Source organism: Aethalodelphis obliquidens, unplaced genomic scaffold (assembly GCF_003676395.1).
Source record: "Aethalodelphis obliquidens isolate GAN/ISIS:26980383/991018 unplaced genomic scaffold, ASM367639v1 scaffold100, whole genome shotgun sequence".
NCBI lineage: Eukaryota > Metazoa > Chordata > Mammalia > Artiodactyla > Delphinidae > Aethalodelphis > Aethalodelphis obliquidens.
The window spans coordinates 719,608-732,814 of record NW_020838044.1 but is presented as its reverse complement, the minus strand read 5'-3'; the positions used below and the strand labels follow the sequence as shown (position 1 = coordinate 732,814).

The 13,207-nt window shown below is 44.4% G+C and overlaps 1 protein-coding gene and 1 long non-coding RNA gene across 6 annotated transcripts in view; one reads left to right on the top strand and one right to left on the bottom strand.

Moving 5' to 3' along the window:
• Nucleotides 1-1,924: 1,924 nt before the first annotated feature.
• On the bottom strand, nucleotides 1,925-2,759 carry LOC113614574 (uncharacterized). Its single transcript, XR_003430678.1, has 2 exons — nucleotides 2,491-2,759; nucleotides 1,925-2,376 (listed from the first exon to the last, which is right to left on the bottom strand). It is a non-coding gene; the product is annotated as an uncharacterized LOC113614574 (long non-coding RNA).
• Nucleotides 2,760-2,927: 168 nt separating this feature from the next.
• The window catches only part of VAV3 (vav guanine nucleotide exchange factor 3), a 396,308-nt gene continuing 386,028 nt past the window's right edge, over nucleotides 2,928-13,207 (top strand). For 2 of the 5 annotated variants that reach the window (XM_027096220.1, XM_027096219.1), the window contains exon 1: nucleotides 2,935-3,548. In XM_027096220.1, coding sequence (XP_026952021.1) covers nucleotides 3,024-3,548 — 525 coding nt within the window. In that variant the 5' untranslated portion in view covers nucleotides 2,935-3,023. Of the gene's footprint in view, nucleotides 3,549-13,207 lie in introns of all 5 variants that reach the window. The other 3 variants (XR_003430677.1, XM_027096221.1, XM_027096222.1) reach the window with 3 other exon arrangements.

Genomic DNA, 13,207 nt, shown 5'->3' with positions numbered 1-13,207 from the left:
CAACATAGCTCATTTGTTCATTCATTTACTCCCTCGACTAATATTTACCGAGTGCTTGTGGTGTACCAAGCACCAGGGCTGGTTCTGGGAATTTGAAGATGAATAAGTTATTGCTCCTGCCTTCAAGGTGTTTCAGTCTAGCAGGGAGAAAGACATTTCAACCAGTAATTAAACTTGCTAAGGTAATTATTACGATGGGCAGCAGTTTCGAACAGAAACAGCATAGCTGTGGAGGCCAATGAAACTCAGGCTGTTACTGAGCTTTGTAACCGGGAGCAAAGTGATCAATGCCTTTGATCTTGGTTCTTCATCTATGGTGGTGGTGGTGGTGATTTCCTCTAACTTGCAGATAATATACGTGAAGCGCTCAATAGAGGGCTAGGCATTCAGGAAATGGTAGAGTGTGGATGTGCTTCAGGTGCTCACATAGGCCTGCAGGGCAGTGGGACCACTGTGTCCTGAGTCTCATGTCATGTGTGCAAGAATGGCTTTCATTGGAACACTGGGGCCCTGGAATGACAAGGAGGTACCACTGACAGAACTTAGTACCCTATCACTCAACTTATCATTGTCATTAGGTTGTAAGGTTTTAAGGGAAGGACCACAGATGACAGCTCAAAAAAGCCCATTGCCATTTTTGTTCTCATATGAATTTCTGACACTGTCTTGCACATGACTCAACTTTTGCCACTGAGCTCCTTGTTTACTTGAAGATGCCTGCACTTCCACCAGCCTCCTTCTCTTCTAGGCCTTCCTTATATTTTCCTGTTGCCCTTCTCTCCACTCTCTGGCTTACTGTACTTGAGAGATATTATGTTTTGAAGTTATATTTTTAATGTATATATTATATGTCATATGTAATATATATAAATTATAAAAAGTTAAATAGAATTTAGTAGGTCATTGCTGCCTTTTTGTGAACTAAAAGCTATTGATTAATGTTTATAGAGTTCTCACTAAGTGATAGGCATCGCATATCTTGGCATTATATCAGTGCTTCTCAGACTTTAGTGTAAATATATGTCACCTGGGGATCTTTTTAAAATGTAGGTTTTGATTCATTCAGTGTGGAGGTAGGACCCAAGAGTCTACATTTCTAACAAGCTCCTGGGTGATGCTGTCAGTCCATAAACTGCATCTTGAATAGCAAGGCACTGTATCATTTGATCCTCACACCAACACTATGAGGTGAATATTATTTTTCCCATTTTACATATGTGGAAACTGAAGGTTAGAGGAATTAGATCATTTTCCCCAGGTCATGTTGCTAGAAACTTGCCATGCTCAGACTCTAAACCCAGATCTGCCTCCTGATATATATCATTTGGGCTTTGGAAGTGTCCTACAACCCCCAAAGGTGATCTGATGCTACCTGAAACAAAATTTATATTTTTGTTGACTATTCCTTCCTTTTTTATGAAACTTCTCTGCTAATTTGATTTCTCTTTATACAGGACCTTGTATTACATAGTGATTCAGTTGTGTTAGATTTTGTTTCTAAAGATCATATGTAAAGTTTATTTTATTTTTTAAATTTAATTTTTATTTTATATTGGAGTATAGTTGACTTACAATGCTGCTTGTTTCAGGTGTACAGCAAAAAAGTTTTGTATGATTTATTTGCCAAAATTACAGGTTAGGAAACATTGTACCATTGATGCAATCTGGTTTGAACACGAGGAAGTTGCTGGGGAAGGATCAGCGTGAGGAAAGGAAATCCTCAGGCTGATTTATTGTTTAATGCTCACTGTACACAGTGTGCTACGCTTGTCACAGGCTAGTGGGAAAGGACGCAGCCTCTGTGCTTAACAGATCAGATATACTTTTAAAAATAACATTTTGACCTGCTTATAAGATTAATATGGTTCACAATAGAAAATTTGAGCTACAGTAATGTAATAGTACAATAAAAAATGATCTAAAATCCCAAGTGATTTCATATTTTATTTTTATTTTCAAAATTTAAAAGAATATATCTCTAAACGGTGACCCAGGACCACATTTACAGAGAGCAGCAAGAGTTCAATGTGGCAATATTTTGCGATAAATAATTTAAACACTATTTTTGGTTTTGAGGGGCAGTGGGAGTAAAAGGGGCAGTTAGGAGTCCCCCCCCCCCCAAATTTAAGAAATGAGAATGCACTGCTCAGCCAGCACTAGAGTTCTGGGGTCGTGTTCCACTAAGGGTCCCAAAGCTTAGCCCAACCGGTGCAGCTGAGGACTGAGATTAATTGCGCTCAAACCCGGACCCGTCGCCGGCGCATGCGCAGTGTGGCCGCCGTGGCTCCGTGGGCGTTTCACAGGCCTATTTCTCCCCGGCAGGTTTTTGGGCTGTCAGCTGAAGGGCTCGGACTGCGACGCCGAACAGTTCCGAGCCTGAGAGGGCAGAAGGAAACTATCTCTAAGTGAAAAACACCTCGCGTCGAAATAGGCTTGTGGGGGGGGGGGGGGGGGGGGGAAGGGTTTCAGCAGGCGTCTCCACACACTCACTTTAAGGTGCCAAAACATCTTTACGAGCAACTAACTTGGAGGAACAGGAACTATCTGTGGGAAGAGAATTTAGAAGGTGGAAGGGGGTGAGGGGGTAAAGATCTCTGTAACTTTAAGCGTTGCGTTCTCAACATGCCCTTTGCCTTTTTTTTTTTCTTTCTTTCCATTTCTCTGGGGAGTACGGATGCCCCAATTAATCCTTGGCACCTCTCGGACCCTTTAAAAACTGTCATTGCCGTTTAGGAGGTCCTAACAGGAGCCCCCACCGGACTACATTGTTCAGACGCGCTCTCCCCAAACCGGGGAGGCGTCCGGAGAGAAGATCCCCGGGCGCCTGGAGCTGGGTGAGCTCCGCCAACCTGAGGGCTCGTGGTAGGCGGGGGCCCTGGGATCCCCTTGGCCGCCACCGCCCCTCTCCCCTCCCCTCCCCTTCCCCGCCCGGGCCGCCGACCCCAGGCCAGGGCGGCGCGCGCTCTCCCACCCGCGCCTCTGGGGATTCGCAGACGGCAGCGAGACTGGCCGGCGCGCTGGGCATGCTCAGTCGCCCGGCGCCGGGCTCGCGAGTAGGAAGCCTGTGCTCGGTCGCCGCCGCCGAGCCGGCCGGGGCGCACGAAGAGCGCGCGGGACTCGCTTGCAGCGGCGGTCGGGCGGCGGTGGACCCGGGCCGAGACCGGAACCAAGACCCGCGCGGGGCACCCCGTCCGCCTGCCGCGGCTCCTGCTCTCTCGCACAGTCGTACAGTTGCAGGAAACGGGCCGACCGCGGCTGGCGTCGGGGAGGCGGAGGAACCGCGGCGGCCGCCGCTGCATCCTCGCCGCCTGCCCCTGCCCGGCAGCGTCCCGGAGCCGTCGGGCATGGAGCCGTGGAAGCAGTGCGCGCTGTGGCTCATCCACTGCAAGGTGCTGCCCGCCAACCACCGGGTGACCTGGGACTCGGCGCAGGTGTTCGACCTGGCTCAGACCCTCCGCGATGGAGTCCTGCTCTGCCAGCTGCTCAACAACCTCCGGGCGCACTCCATCAACCTGAAGGAGATCAACCTGAGGCCGCAGATGTCCCAGGTAAGGAGGCCGGCGCGGGCGCCTCCGCCTCCAGCCGGCAAATCGCATTAATCAGCCGGGTAATTTCTTTGTGTAAATGCAAACATCTAGGTGCGTTCGGTTTCCCCTGCCTCGCAGCCTTCTGCTTTGCGGACCACTTCGGCTTCTTGTACCTTGGCTTGAGATGGTTTAGCTCTTTAGCTGAAGGCTAGGGCCCTGCGTCCTGAGACGGTATGAGGATTTCGTAAGGGCTTTCTGTGAGGCGGGAACAAGCTGTTTTAGGGTGCCCTGCACCTACCTGTGTGTGTGTGTGTGTGTGTGTGCGCGCGCGTGTGTGTGGCGGGAGGCAACGAAAGGAATTTGATCCAGCTCTTTTATAGTAACGATGGAGAGGCATGAAATGAGCTGATGGGGATAATTTTGCCTTTAGTCTGTTCTTTTGCTTTGCGTTTCGTCCCCATGTTTTCTTGAAAGCGGAACCATGACATAAAGAGGACTCTAGGAAGTGGAGCGCGTTCCGGTACCGTTATCTGTACAGGAATGACACTGACCAAAGGGCGGAAAAGGGAGCACAACAAGGCGGCTGCCCCGAAAGCCCCCTGAGCTTGTGGCCAGCTGGCAAGCTACATGGTTGGGTTTATAGCTAGGCTTAAGCCACGTGAGAAGGAGCAAGTCTAGTCTCTCCCAGCAGCGACAGGAAACGAGAAGTTTCGCTCCAGATTCCGCTTTCCTTCATTTGGTGGTTGCTCAGGTGGTGTGGTGCACTCTTGGCTCCTGTGTCTGGAGCCTTTCCTGGAGGTGCCTCTTTGAGGGGTTAAAAAAATGCAACTCCGGAAGGCTGTGTGCACCCTAGAGTAAACTCAAAAGTCTCAACTCAGTGGAATGGTAGTTTCTTGGTCCCGTCAGAAAGTTTGCATGCAGAAAGCTGTTAAACACAAGTCAATACATCTGTTTTCTCTTTCAGAATGTAAAAAACCACTTTCAACTTATAAGGGAGAGGAAACAGTCCCTTCCATGACACACTTTACCACTAATCCTGAATGATACAGAGCCTCAGCTATTTAGCAACCAGAACAGTGCCTTTTACAGCGGAACTGACTTTATATAACGAATAACTATGTTTTTAAATTTAGGGCACACACATTCCTCTCTTCTTGATGTCAGCGTTTCATCAGGGCCTCTCTGCACCTCAAATTCTGCATCCCTTGCCTGTCTACCTTCAACCTGCTGATTAGTGGTCCCCAAGAAAGAACAGGCTTGTTAAGTGGTGAGAGCCATATGGTTTTAGAAGTGAGATAATTTATTTTGTACTCTCCCATGAGCCTGGGTGGTGACTGCTAACTCTACGGACCACTTAAGTGTTGTCCCAATTCAGGATATCCTGCCCAAGGGTTTAACAGACATTTCCATTAAGCTGGGAGTTGCCGCTCTCAACGGAGTTCTGGAGGAAGCTGCAGGTGATTATCCAGTCTACAGATTCCCATTTTCCACCTGGCCTATGGCCTCAGGATGCCTTGGCCCACCAGCAGGGAGTACAGTACTGTGCTCATGTCCTGAAACTTCAGTTGCCCGGAACCCCTAGGGGCTGTTCAGTAAGTCGTTCTCAATAATGAAGTATTCTGGACAGCTGAGGATCTCCCTATTTCAAGCTTCTAACCTTTACTTGAATTGTAACAATGGATGAAATTTTTTTCAAATTTTTTTTGCTCTTTCTTCCCCTTGTAGAATATAGTAGATGTAATTTAATCGTTTTGTTGACAAAGGATTGTCATTATAAGCATCATTAATGAAAATTGAGCACATATGCTGCTCTAAGAACTCTGTTCCCTACTGGGAGTACCACAATGAACACCTCAGGATCCTTGCCCTAAAGGAATTATTACACTGCTCTATCATATAACCCACCAGGTTATAATGAACTAAATAGCTGAATGACCTTCCTTAGGCTGTTGTGCTTTTGGGCTCTTAACCCTAAGCTTTCTGGTTCCAAATTCAATGCAGTAATTTTCTGTGAGTGTGGGCTTCTCCCACAGGTGAACCGTGGAAAGTTAGTACCTGAATATGGTGATGTCTCTTTTTGTTGCCTTCTTTATTCTTGGCCACATTGCAGAGAGATAAGGTTTCTGAACAGCTGAGTGCTGGACAGGTGAGCTTGTATTATAGAGGTTGTCCTTAAATCCTTAAATGAGATTTAGTGCATGTTTTCATTAAATACTTCATTGATGTATTTAACATGCCTACAGTGACCAGCAGATACTATGCACTTAATAGGTGTTCACTATTAGCATAATTACTTAAAACATTTTTTTCCTGCTATTGTCACATTAAGAGTAATAGGTTATAATCAAAATTTTAAAATGGTTGCAAGGTCTACAAGTTCCTTTGGGCTGACATCTCTATTTCTGCCTCTAACTACTCGTATCTTTCTTGGTGAAGGTTCTGGCTGCTTCCGGTTATAAGGCTTCTGTGCCATGAGCTCTATCCATACTATATAGTGAATAACCTAATAACCCAGTGAAACCCTGACATACGCCCCAGCAGACTTTACTCTTCTGAATCTAGAGCTGTCATTACTAGTATGTGTGGCTTTTCCCATGTCGAAGACTCATTCTGTCCATCCAGCTTAGGTTCTGTTGAAGATATTAACTTGAAATAAACGATTTCCTTTTAGCACCTGATCTTCTGAGCCAGGAAAAAACTGGAGGCTCTCACTTCAGAGTTTTTTGGTATTTGAGACTGTTATGAACAGATGTTGACACAAAAAATTTTAGCGTATAGATGTCTTATTGTTTTTAAGTTTTCAGAAAGAGGCTATGAATAGCCTCTTTTAATAAGAGTGTGTACCTCCAATGAGTGGGATTTATTCCACTCTGTTAGCCTTCTGCCTTGTTTGTGTTAAAAAATAATAACGCTGCAAATAATTAAACAATTTTAGGTTTGAATCGTGGAGTCTTAAGTTAATCAATTGTCCTCCAAAATAAAATTAGAAATGGGACCCCGATTCTCTTACTTAGTAATTGTTCTTTTTGGCTGTGGACATCAGCCTTTTTTTGGGTCTTGCTATGTTGGTAAGAGGACAATCTTCTTTAGTTCAAAATAGGTCCTTTTTTTTTGTAACCCTGATTTAGATTTGTTTTTATCAGTTAAGGTGGTAAACACTAATCACATTTAGTTACACATTTAACATATTCCTTTTATTATAAAGAAAAAAATGAAATAAAACCCAGATGATCCATGAAAATCCACACAATCCGTGAAATCTGGTCTCTGTATATAGTAGACAGATTTATTTTTCATCTAAAACTGTTCTAGCTAGGATACCAAGCACATACATGACACTGGAAGAGAAGAGCCTTCCTGTGCTGGTTGTACTGGGGGTGCAATGTGGAAGACTGTGGGTTGTGGGCTTGATGTCACTTTTGGTGGTTAAGAAGTTCTCCATAAATGCCTATAATTAACCATGGATGTATCATCAATGAAATTAGCTTAATCTTACTATTTTGTAATTTTAAATTTTGCTTTATATTATGTCATAGGATGGGAATAACACATTTGATAAATTTACTGACCACTATGTACCATGTAGGTAAACTTCGAATTTTCTTAAAATGACTTATTCAGGTTTCAGGGGTTCCTTGAACAAATGTTTGTTCCTACTATGTGTCAGGCACTGTTGTAGGCACTGGCATGGAGCAGTAAACAAACTCAATGGAGTCCCTGCCCTAAAAGGACTTATATTTTAGTGGGGGACAATAAATAAACAAATGGTTGTAGAATGTGATGTGCTGTGAAGAGAGATGGACCTGGGTGAGGGACTAGAGGGAAATGTGATTTGATTTTATGGAAGGTAGTCAAGAAAGGCTTCTCTCAGGAGATGCCAATTGAGCAGGACCTGAAGGGAGTGAGAGAAGGCAGGAATGTGGATGTTTGGAAGAAGAAAATTCCTGGCAGAGGGAACACCAAGGTCTTGAGGTAATTAAATGGTGGGTAAACTGAAGGAACAGCCAGAGGCCAGTGGGCTCGAGGACAGTGAGTGTGGGAAGGGGTCGTAGGGATGAGGTGAGAGGGAAAATGGGGGCCAGATTTTTAGGACTTGTGGGCTATTGTAAGGACGTTCACCCTGGGTGAAATAGGAATCACGTGGCTTGACTTACCTTTTCAACAGGGTCACTCTGGCTGCTATGTTGAGAATAGACCACAGAGCAGCCAGGGTGGAAGAGTCAGGCTAAGGCCATCATTTGGGCAAGTGGTGATGGCGGCTCTGACCAGAGTGATAGCAGGGCAGGTGGTGAGAAGGAATCCAACCCTAGGTATATTTTGAAGGTAAAGCCAGCCAGGGTTTATTGATGGAATCAGATGAGCAGTATGAGAAGAAGAGAGGAGCCAGGAATGAATACAGGGTTTCTGGCCTGAGGAATTGAACTGATGGAGTTGCCATTTACTGGGATGGAGAAGATGGGAGGAAGAAGAGCTTTGGGGGTTGGGGGTAGGGAGAGGGGGAGGACAGTCTGGAGCTAGTTATGTCTGAAATGCCCAGCAGGCATCTAGATGCTGAGCAGGCAGCTGGAGAAATTGGAGATGCGAGAGGAAAGGTTTGCAGTCATCAGGGTATAGGTGGTATTTAAAATCTCAGCACTGGATGGTATCACCTAGGGAGGAGTGTAGGAAGAAAAGATCAGACGCGTGAGCCATGGGGCCTGCCCATGTGTCAAGGGTAGAGAGATGGGAACCTGTAAGGAGTTGGGAGGGAATGGCCACGGGGAAGGAGAGAGAAGGAGAGTATGGTTCTAGCAAACCAGGTGAATAAAGTGTTTCTAGAAGGAGTGATTAGACATGTCAAATGCTGCTCTTCGAGTGGAAAAAGATTGAAGATAGAATATTGTATTAAGCAGTATGAAGTTCTTTGGTGACCTTGGCAAAAACAGATTTGGTGTGTGATGGGCGAATGGGAGAGGATCTAGACCACGAGTATAGACATGTGTTAGGGGGTGATTTTGCTGTGGAGAGAGCAGATAAATGGGGTAGTGGCTAGTAGGGGAAAAGAGATCAAGAGGGTTTTCTTATCATACAGAATTTTTATTTAATACCGATTATAAGAACTCTTTTAAGATTTAGACAAATTTTGTCATATGGCACACTTGTATATATGTATATGTGTGGGAAAAATATGTGTGTATATAAGAAAATATAAATGAAATATATTTAATGCGTATTTTCCGCGGAGCACCATGTGTTGGTGATGCAGCATTTCTAAAAGAATTCATCACTTTTGTTCCCAGGATTTCCTTCCAAGCTCCTAACACACAGTTGGGTTTTTATTGCTGTTACTACTTCTTAAAGTTAAAGAGAGCTTTATTTCTGCTATACATAACTGTACATTATTTTAAAACTATTATTATATGAGTTTTAGCATTAAGGTGTGCTTCCCAAATGCGTGTCTGCATCCTCCCCCCTCCCCCCACCCCCGCCCCAGGTACTGCTGTGTGAAGATTACTGGGTTATACAGAAGAGAGAAAAAAGGCTGTCATTGTCCAAAAAGAGTGGTGTGCCAGTTATATTTTTAGCCAGTCAGTTCAGAAAATAATGTCATTATTTAACCTTTCTTCTCAGGAGTCAGTAACCTTTTTGCCATTTGTTGGATTATTCTCTTGGCCAGCATAAATTTAAACTTGACACCGATCAAGATCTTTTCCTGTGAAGTAGCTCAGGCATCTTAAGCACTTGTTCTGTCTGCATACTTGATGGCTTAACCTGGGCTCTCCAGGAACCAGAGCCTGGGGTAAAGGATTGAAGTGCTGAAACTTTATTGGTGAGGTGCAATCCCATGGTTGTCAGAGTGAACAAAATGAGCAAGTGCCTTTTTTTTTAAGATGGGGAAAATTACATCATGTTTGTAATGCAGATAGGATTGATCTAGTCTAGATCACCACTGATTTCCTAACTTTCAAATACAACGTACTCTTTTTAGATTATTTTTCTTAAACTCACAGTGGCAATTTACATTATTGACTTTTCCTTCCGTCCTGAAACTCTTAACTGTCATCACACTATACTCTCCTGGTTCTCTCGTACCTTTTAAATATTTATTTATTTATTTATTTGGCTGCGTGGAGTCTTAGTTGCAGCACGTGGGATCTTCGTTGTGGCATGCGGGCTCAGTAGTAGCGGCACGCTGGCTTAGTTGTCCTGCGGCCTGTGGGATCTTAATTCCCCAACCAGGGATCGACCCCGCATCCCCCTGCATTGGAAGGCGGATTCTTAACCGCTGGACCACCAGGAAGTCCCTCTTGTACCTTTTGTATTCCTTCTCAGCTTCCTTTGCTGGCTTCTCTTTAAACATACCTTAAGAATTTTAGAGTTTTCTCCTTCGTTGCCTTTTTTCGTATCCTCTTCCCTGTATCATCTCATGACACTGTGGCGTTACCTCCTTTTCATACCCTGATGGACCGCATGTTCATGGTGACAGCCTATATCTGCCTGTTTTATGCCCCCACCTCTGTGGTTACAGTTACTGCTTGGATGGAGGGATGAGAATCACGTGATCAGAGTTTACTGTGGAAAGTTCAGCGACAGCAGAGTGAAGGATGAATTGGATGGGGTGGAGCTGGGCATGAGAAAGACTCCTGCTGAAGCTCAGTTAGGGGAGGAGGAGGCCAGTGGATGCGAGGCCAGAGAAGGGGTGGGAGTGGAAGCATAGGAAGGAATGAGAAAGATGAGAGAGAATGAAGAGCTGTAATGCACCAGACTTTGGGACCTCTTAGGTGCAGAACTAGTGGAAAGTATCTAGGATGAGCCTCAGGTTTCAGGCTTGGGTGACTAGGGGAATAGAGAGGAGGTACAGATGTCAAAGGGAAGGGGCACCATCAGTTTTGGATGTTGAGTTTGAAGTTGTTACTAGTTACCTTCCGTATTCTGTTTCAAGCATCCTACTCTCTTACTAATCCTTCCTTTCTGGATTATTCTACGAATACCTAAAATTCAACAATCTTTTGAACTGTTGGTCCCACCACCTCTTCACTGCCTTCGTGTCTTCATTTCCCTCCTACTCAGCTTAAATACCACAGTCATTATAGTTACTTCCTTAGCTTCTCTTGGTTGGTGATACTCATTTGGGTAAAATATAACCCTGGTTAAATCCAACTCTCTACTTACTCCCTGCCTGCAATTCAGCTGCTGAACCTGACGGGCGGAGGAAAACCCATACCACCTGAGTGCTCTCACTTTAAATTCACGATCCCTAACCTCAGGTGGGCGCCTCAGGCAACCCAGCCATCTGAGTACCTGTCTCTAGACCAGACATTCTTAAAGTGTGATCTGGGGGCCTCTGATAGTCCCTAAAATGCTTTTAGGGGTTCCCTAAGGTCGCACATTCTTTTAAAAATATTATTAAGACACTGTTTGCCTTTTCTCACTCTTCCTTTCCCACGAGCGTATAGTGGAGTTTTCCCAAAGCTACATGCTGCTGACCTGTGATTGTGTGTTTGTGTATGTTTTAAAGATTTCTCATTTTAGAATTCTAGTATATTAGGTGTTGATAGATATAACCCCTATAAAGAAAAGCTGCTGAGGATTCTTACTCATTAATTTTTTAGGAGTGTAAAGGGGTACTGAGACCAATTTGAAAACTGCCCTAGACCATCCAATTTCTGACTCTCCCAGATGCCTGTCTGGTACCTTTTCTTCTTGAACCTGCATCTTCATTCTCCCTCTCAACTGGTGATCTTGCTTCCTATTCCACCGAGAAAACAGACACAGTCAGAGGAGAGCTTCCTCAGGCGCCCACCTTCCCGCATCTTGCCCGTAGACGATGCTTTCTGTCCTCTTCTGTGGGTGAATTATCAATGCTCCCAGCAAAGGCCAGTTCCTCCTTCACTCTATCTCTGTGCTTTCCTACATCTTCCGTTCTCTCCTGGATCTTTTTGTTTGCATGCATGGGATACATTTTCAAGGTAGAGCCACAAAGACTTGCTGATGAGCGTTGGGTATGAGGGAGAGTGACTAAGGACTCCTGAAGTTTGACCTGAACTACTGGGGCAGGTCAGCATAACCTCCTTATAACTGTTCCCATGGACCATGGGATAAAATCCAAGCTCCTTGGTAAGCATTGCAGGGACCCGTGGGCTGGTCCTGCTTCATGTCTCAAAGCTCTTTCAACTGTGTGCTCCTGACCTTTTCGTGGCTTCTCAAGTGAACTATGCTGCTATTGGTTTGCCTATTTCTCTACTTGAAGGGTCCTTTCTCATTAGTCTGAAGGAAGACTTGGTTCAAGGGCCCTTTGCAGTGAGGGCTGCCTAACTCCTTCCGCAGGTGTAGCTGATCACTTACTACTTTGTGCCACGCTGTATAGTGTACGTGGGTGGAGGGCAGCATTCCGTACACTGTTTTGCAATCTTTTTCTTATCTCTCTCTCTTCCAGGCTGTGACCTGCTTGAGGCTATCATAGGCTTTTTCATTTATATACGTCTCTAGAATCTGACCCAGGGACTCATACGAAACATACATACATAAGTAGGCATTAATGAAACTTACTGAAAATGATAACTCTTAGTTTACTACCTTGTCAAACACACCTATATAAAATTTAATAAGATGTGCTAAGTACTATGTCATTAAAAACCCAAAACATCTGTTCTTTAAGTGGCATTACTAATAATAGCAGATAACATTACTCTGCTACTTACCACCTGAGTGCCTTCCAGAAAGTGCCTGAACCTGTCTGTTCTTCAACTTCTTTATATCTCAAAAGCAGGCGTGATAAAAGAACCTACCTCCTGCAGTGGTTGTGAGGACTAAATGAACTAATTATCCCTATGCTTGGCACATAACAAATGCTCAATAAATGTTTACTACTTTTACTACAATTATTACTACTGTTTCTGCAGAAACACTCCAGGCAGTGTGTTAACACCTTCCTTGCATTATGTCATCCAGTCATCACAACACCATGAGACGGGCACTGATATTCATCCCCGCGACACTCTCCAAGGCTAAGAGGAGTTAGTAACTTGTACTAACAAGTAGTGGTAGAGGCAAGATGAGAATTAAAACATTTATAGCGAACTGAGTTCCCATCCACAAGGCTGTTGGCATATCTGAATGTGAACTGTGAGGACTTTTTTTTTCACTCTCTTTTGCTCTCGTGGCGTTCCTGTGGAGGAACGCTGTCTCTGGTTTTGTAGCTGTTGATTATAGCACCTCCACACTGAGTTGGATATTGAGTAATAATTTTGGTTTAGGGTATTGAATGTACCAACTGGATGGTTTTATACACACTGATCACACAAATCAGTATGAAATGGGAGATAGGCTTTTGACAGGTATGCAGTGGGGAGAGGAAAAAAGCAGATAGAAAAACGAAGGAAAGTTAACGCAAGGAAAGGAGAAAATGAGTGTATGCTGGTCCCTTTCGGCCTTTTAACACTGTGCCTCGTGACAGCTGGTCTCGAGCACATAGTTTAATGCCCTGCTCTTGAGCAGGGTCAGGACTGCTTACATTTCCCTGGGCAACAGGAACACCATTGTTTTAAATGGCATGTTTTCAAGTGATTGTCTTTTTTTTTTCTTTTATGTATTATAATCATTCTTCTTGTAAATTCACAGGCATCTATTGTTAGCTGTTAATTGGAATGCTATATCCCACTCTTTTTTCCCCTGTTAACACAGACCCTGAATGATATTAA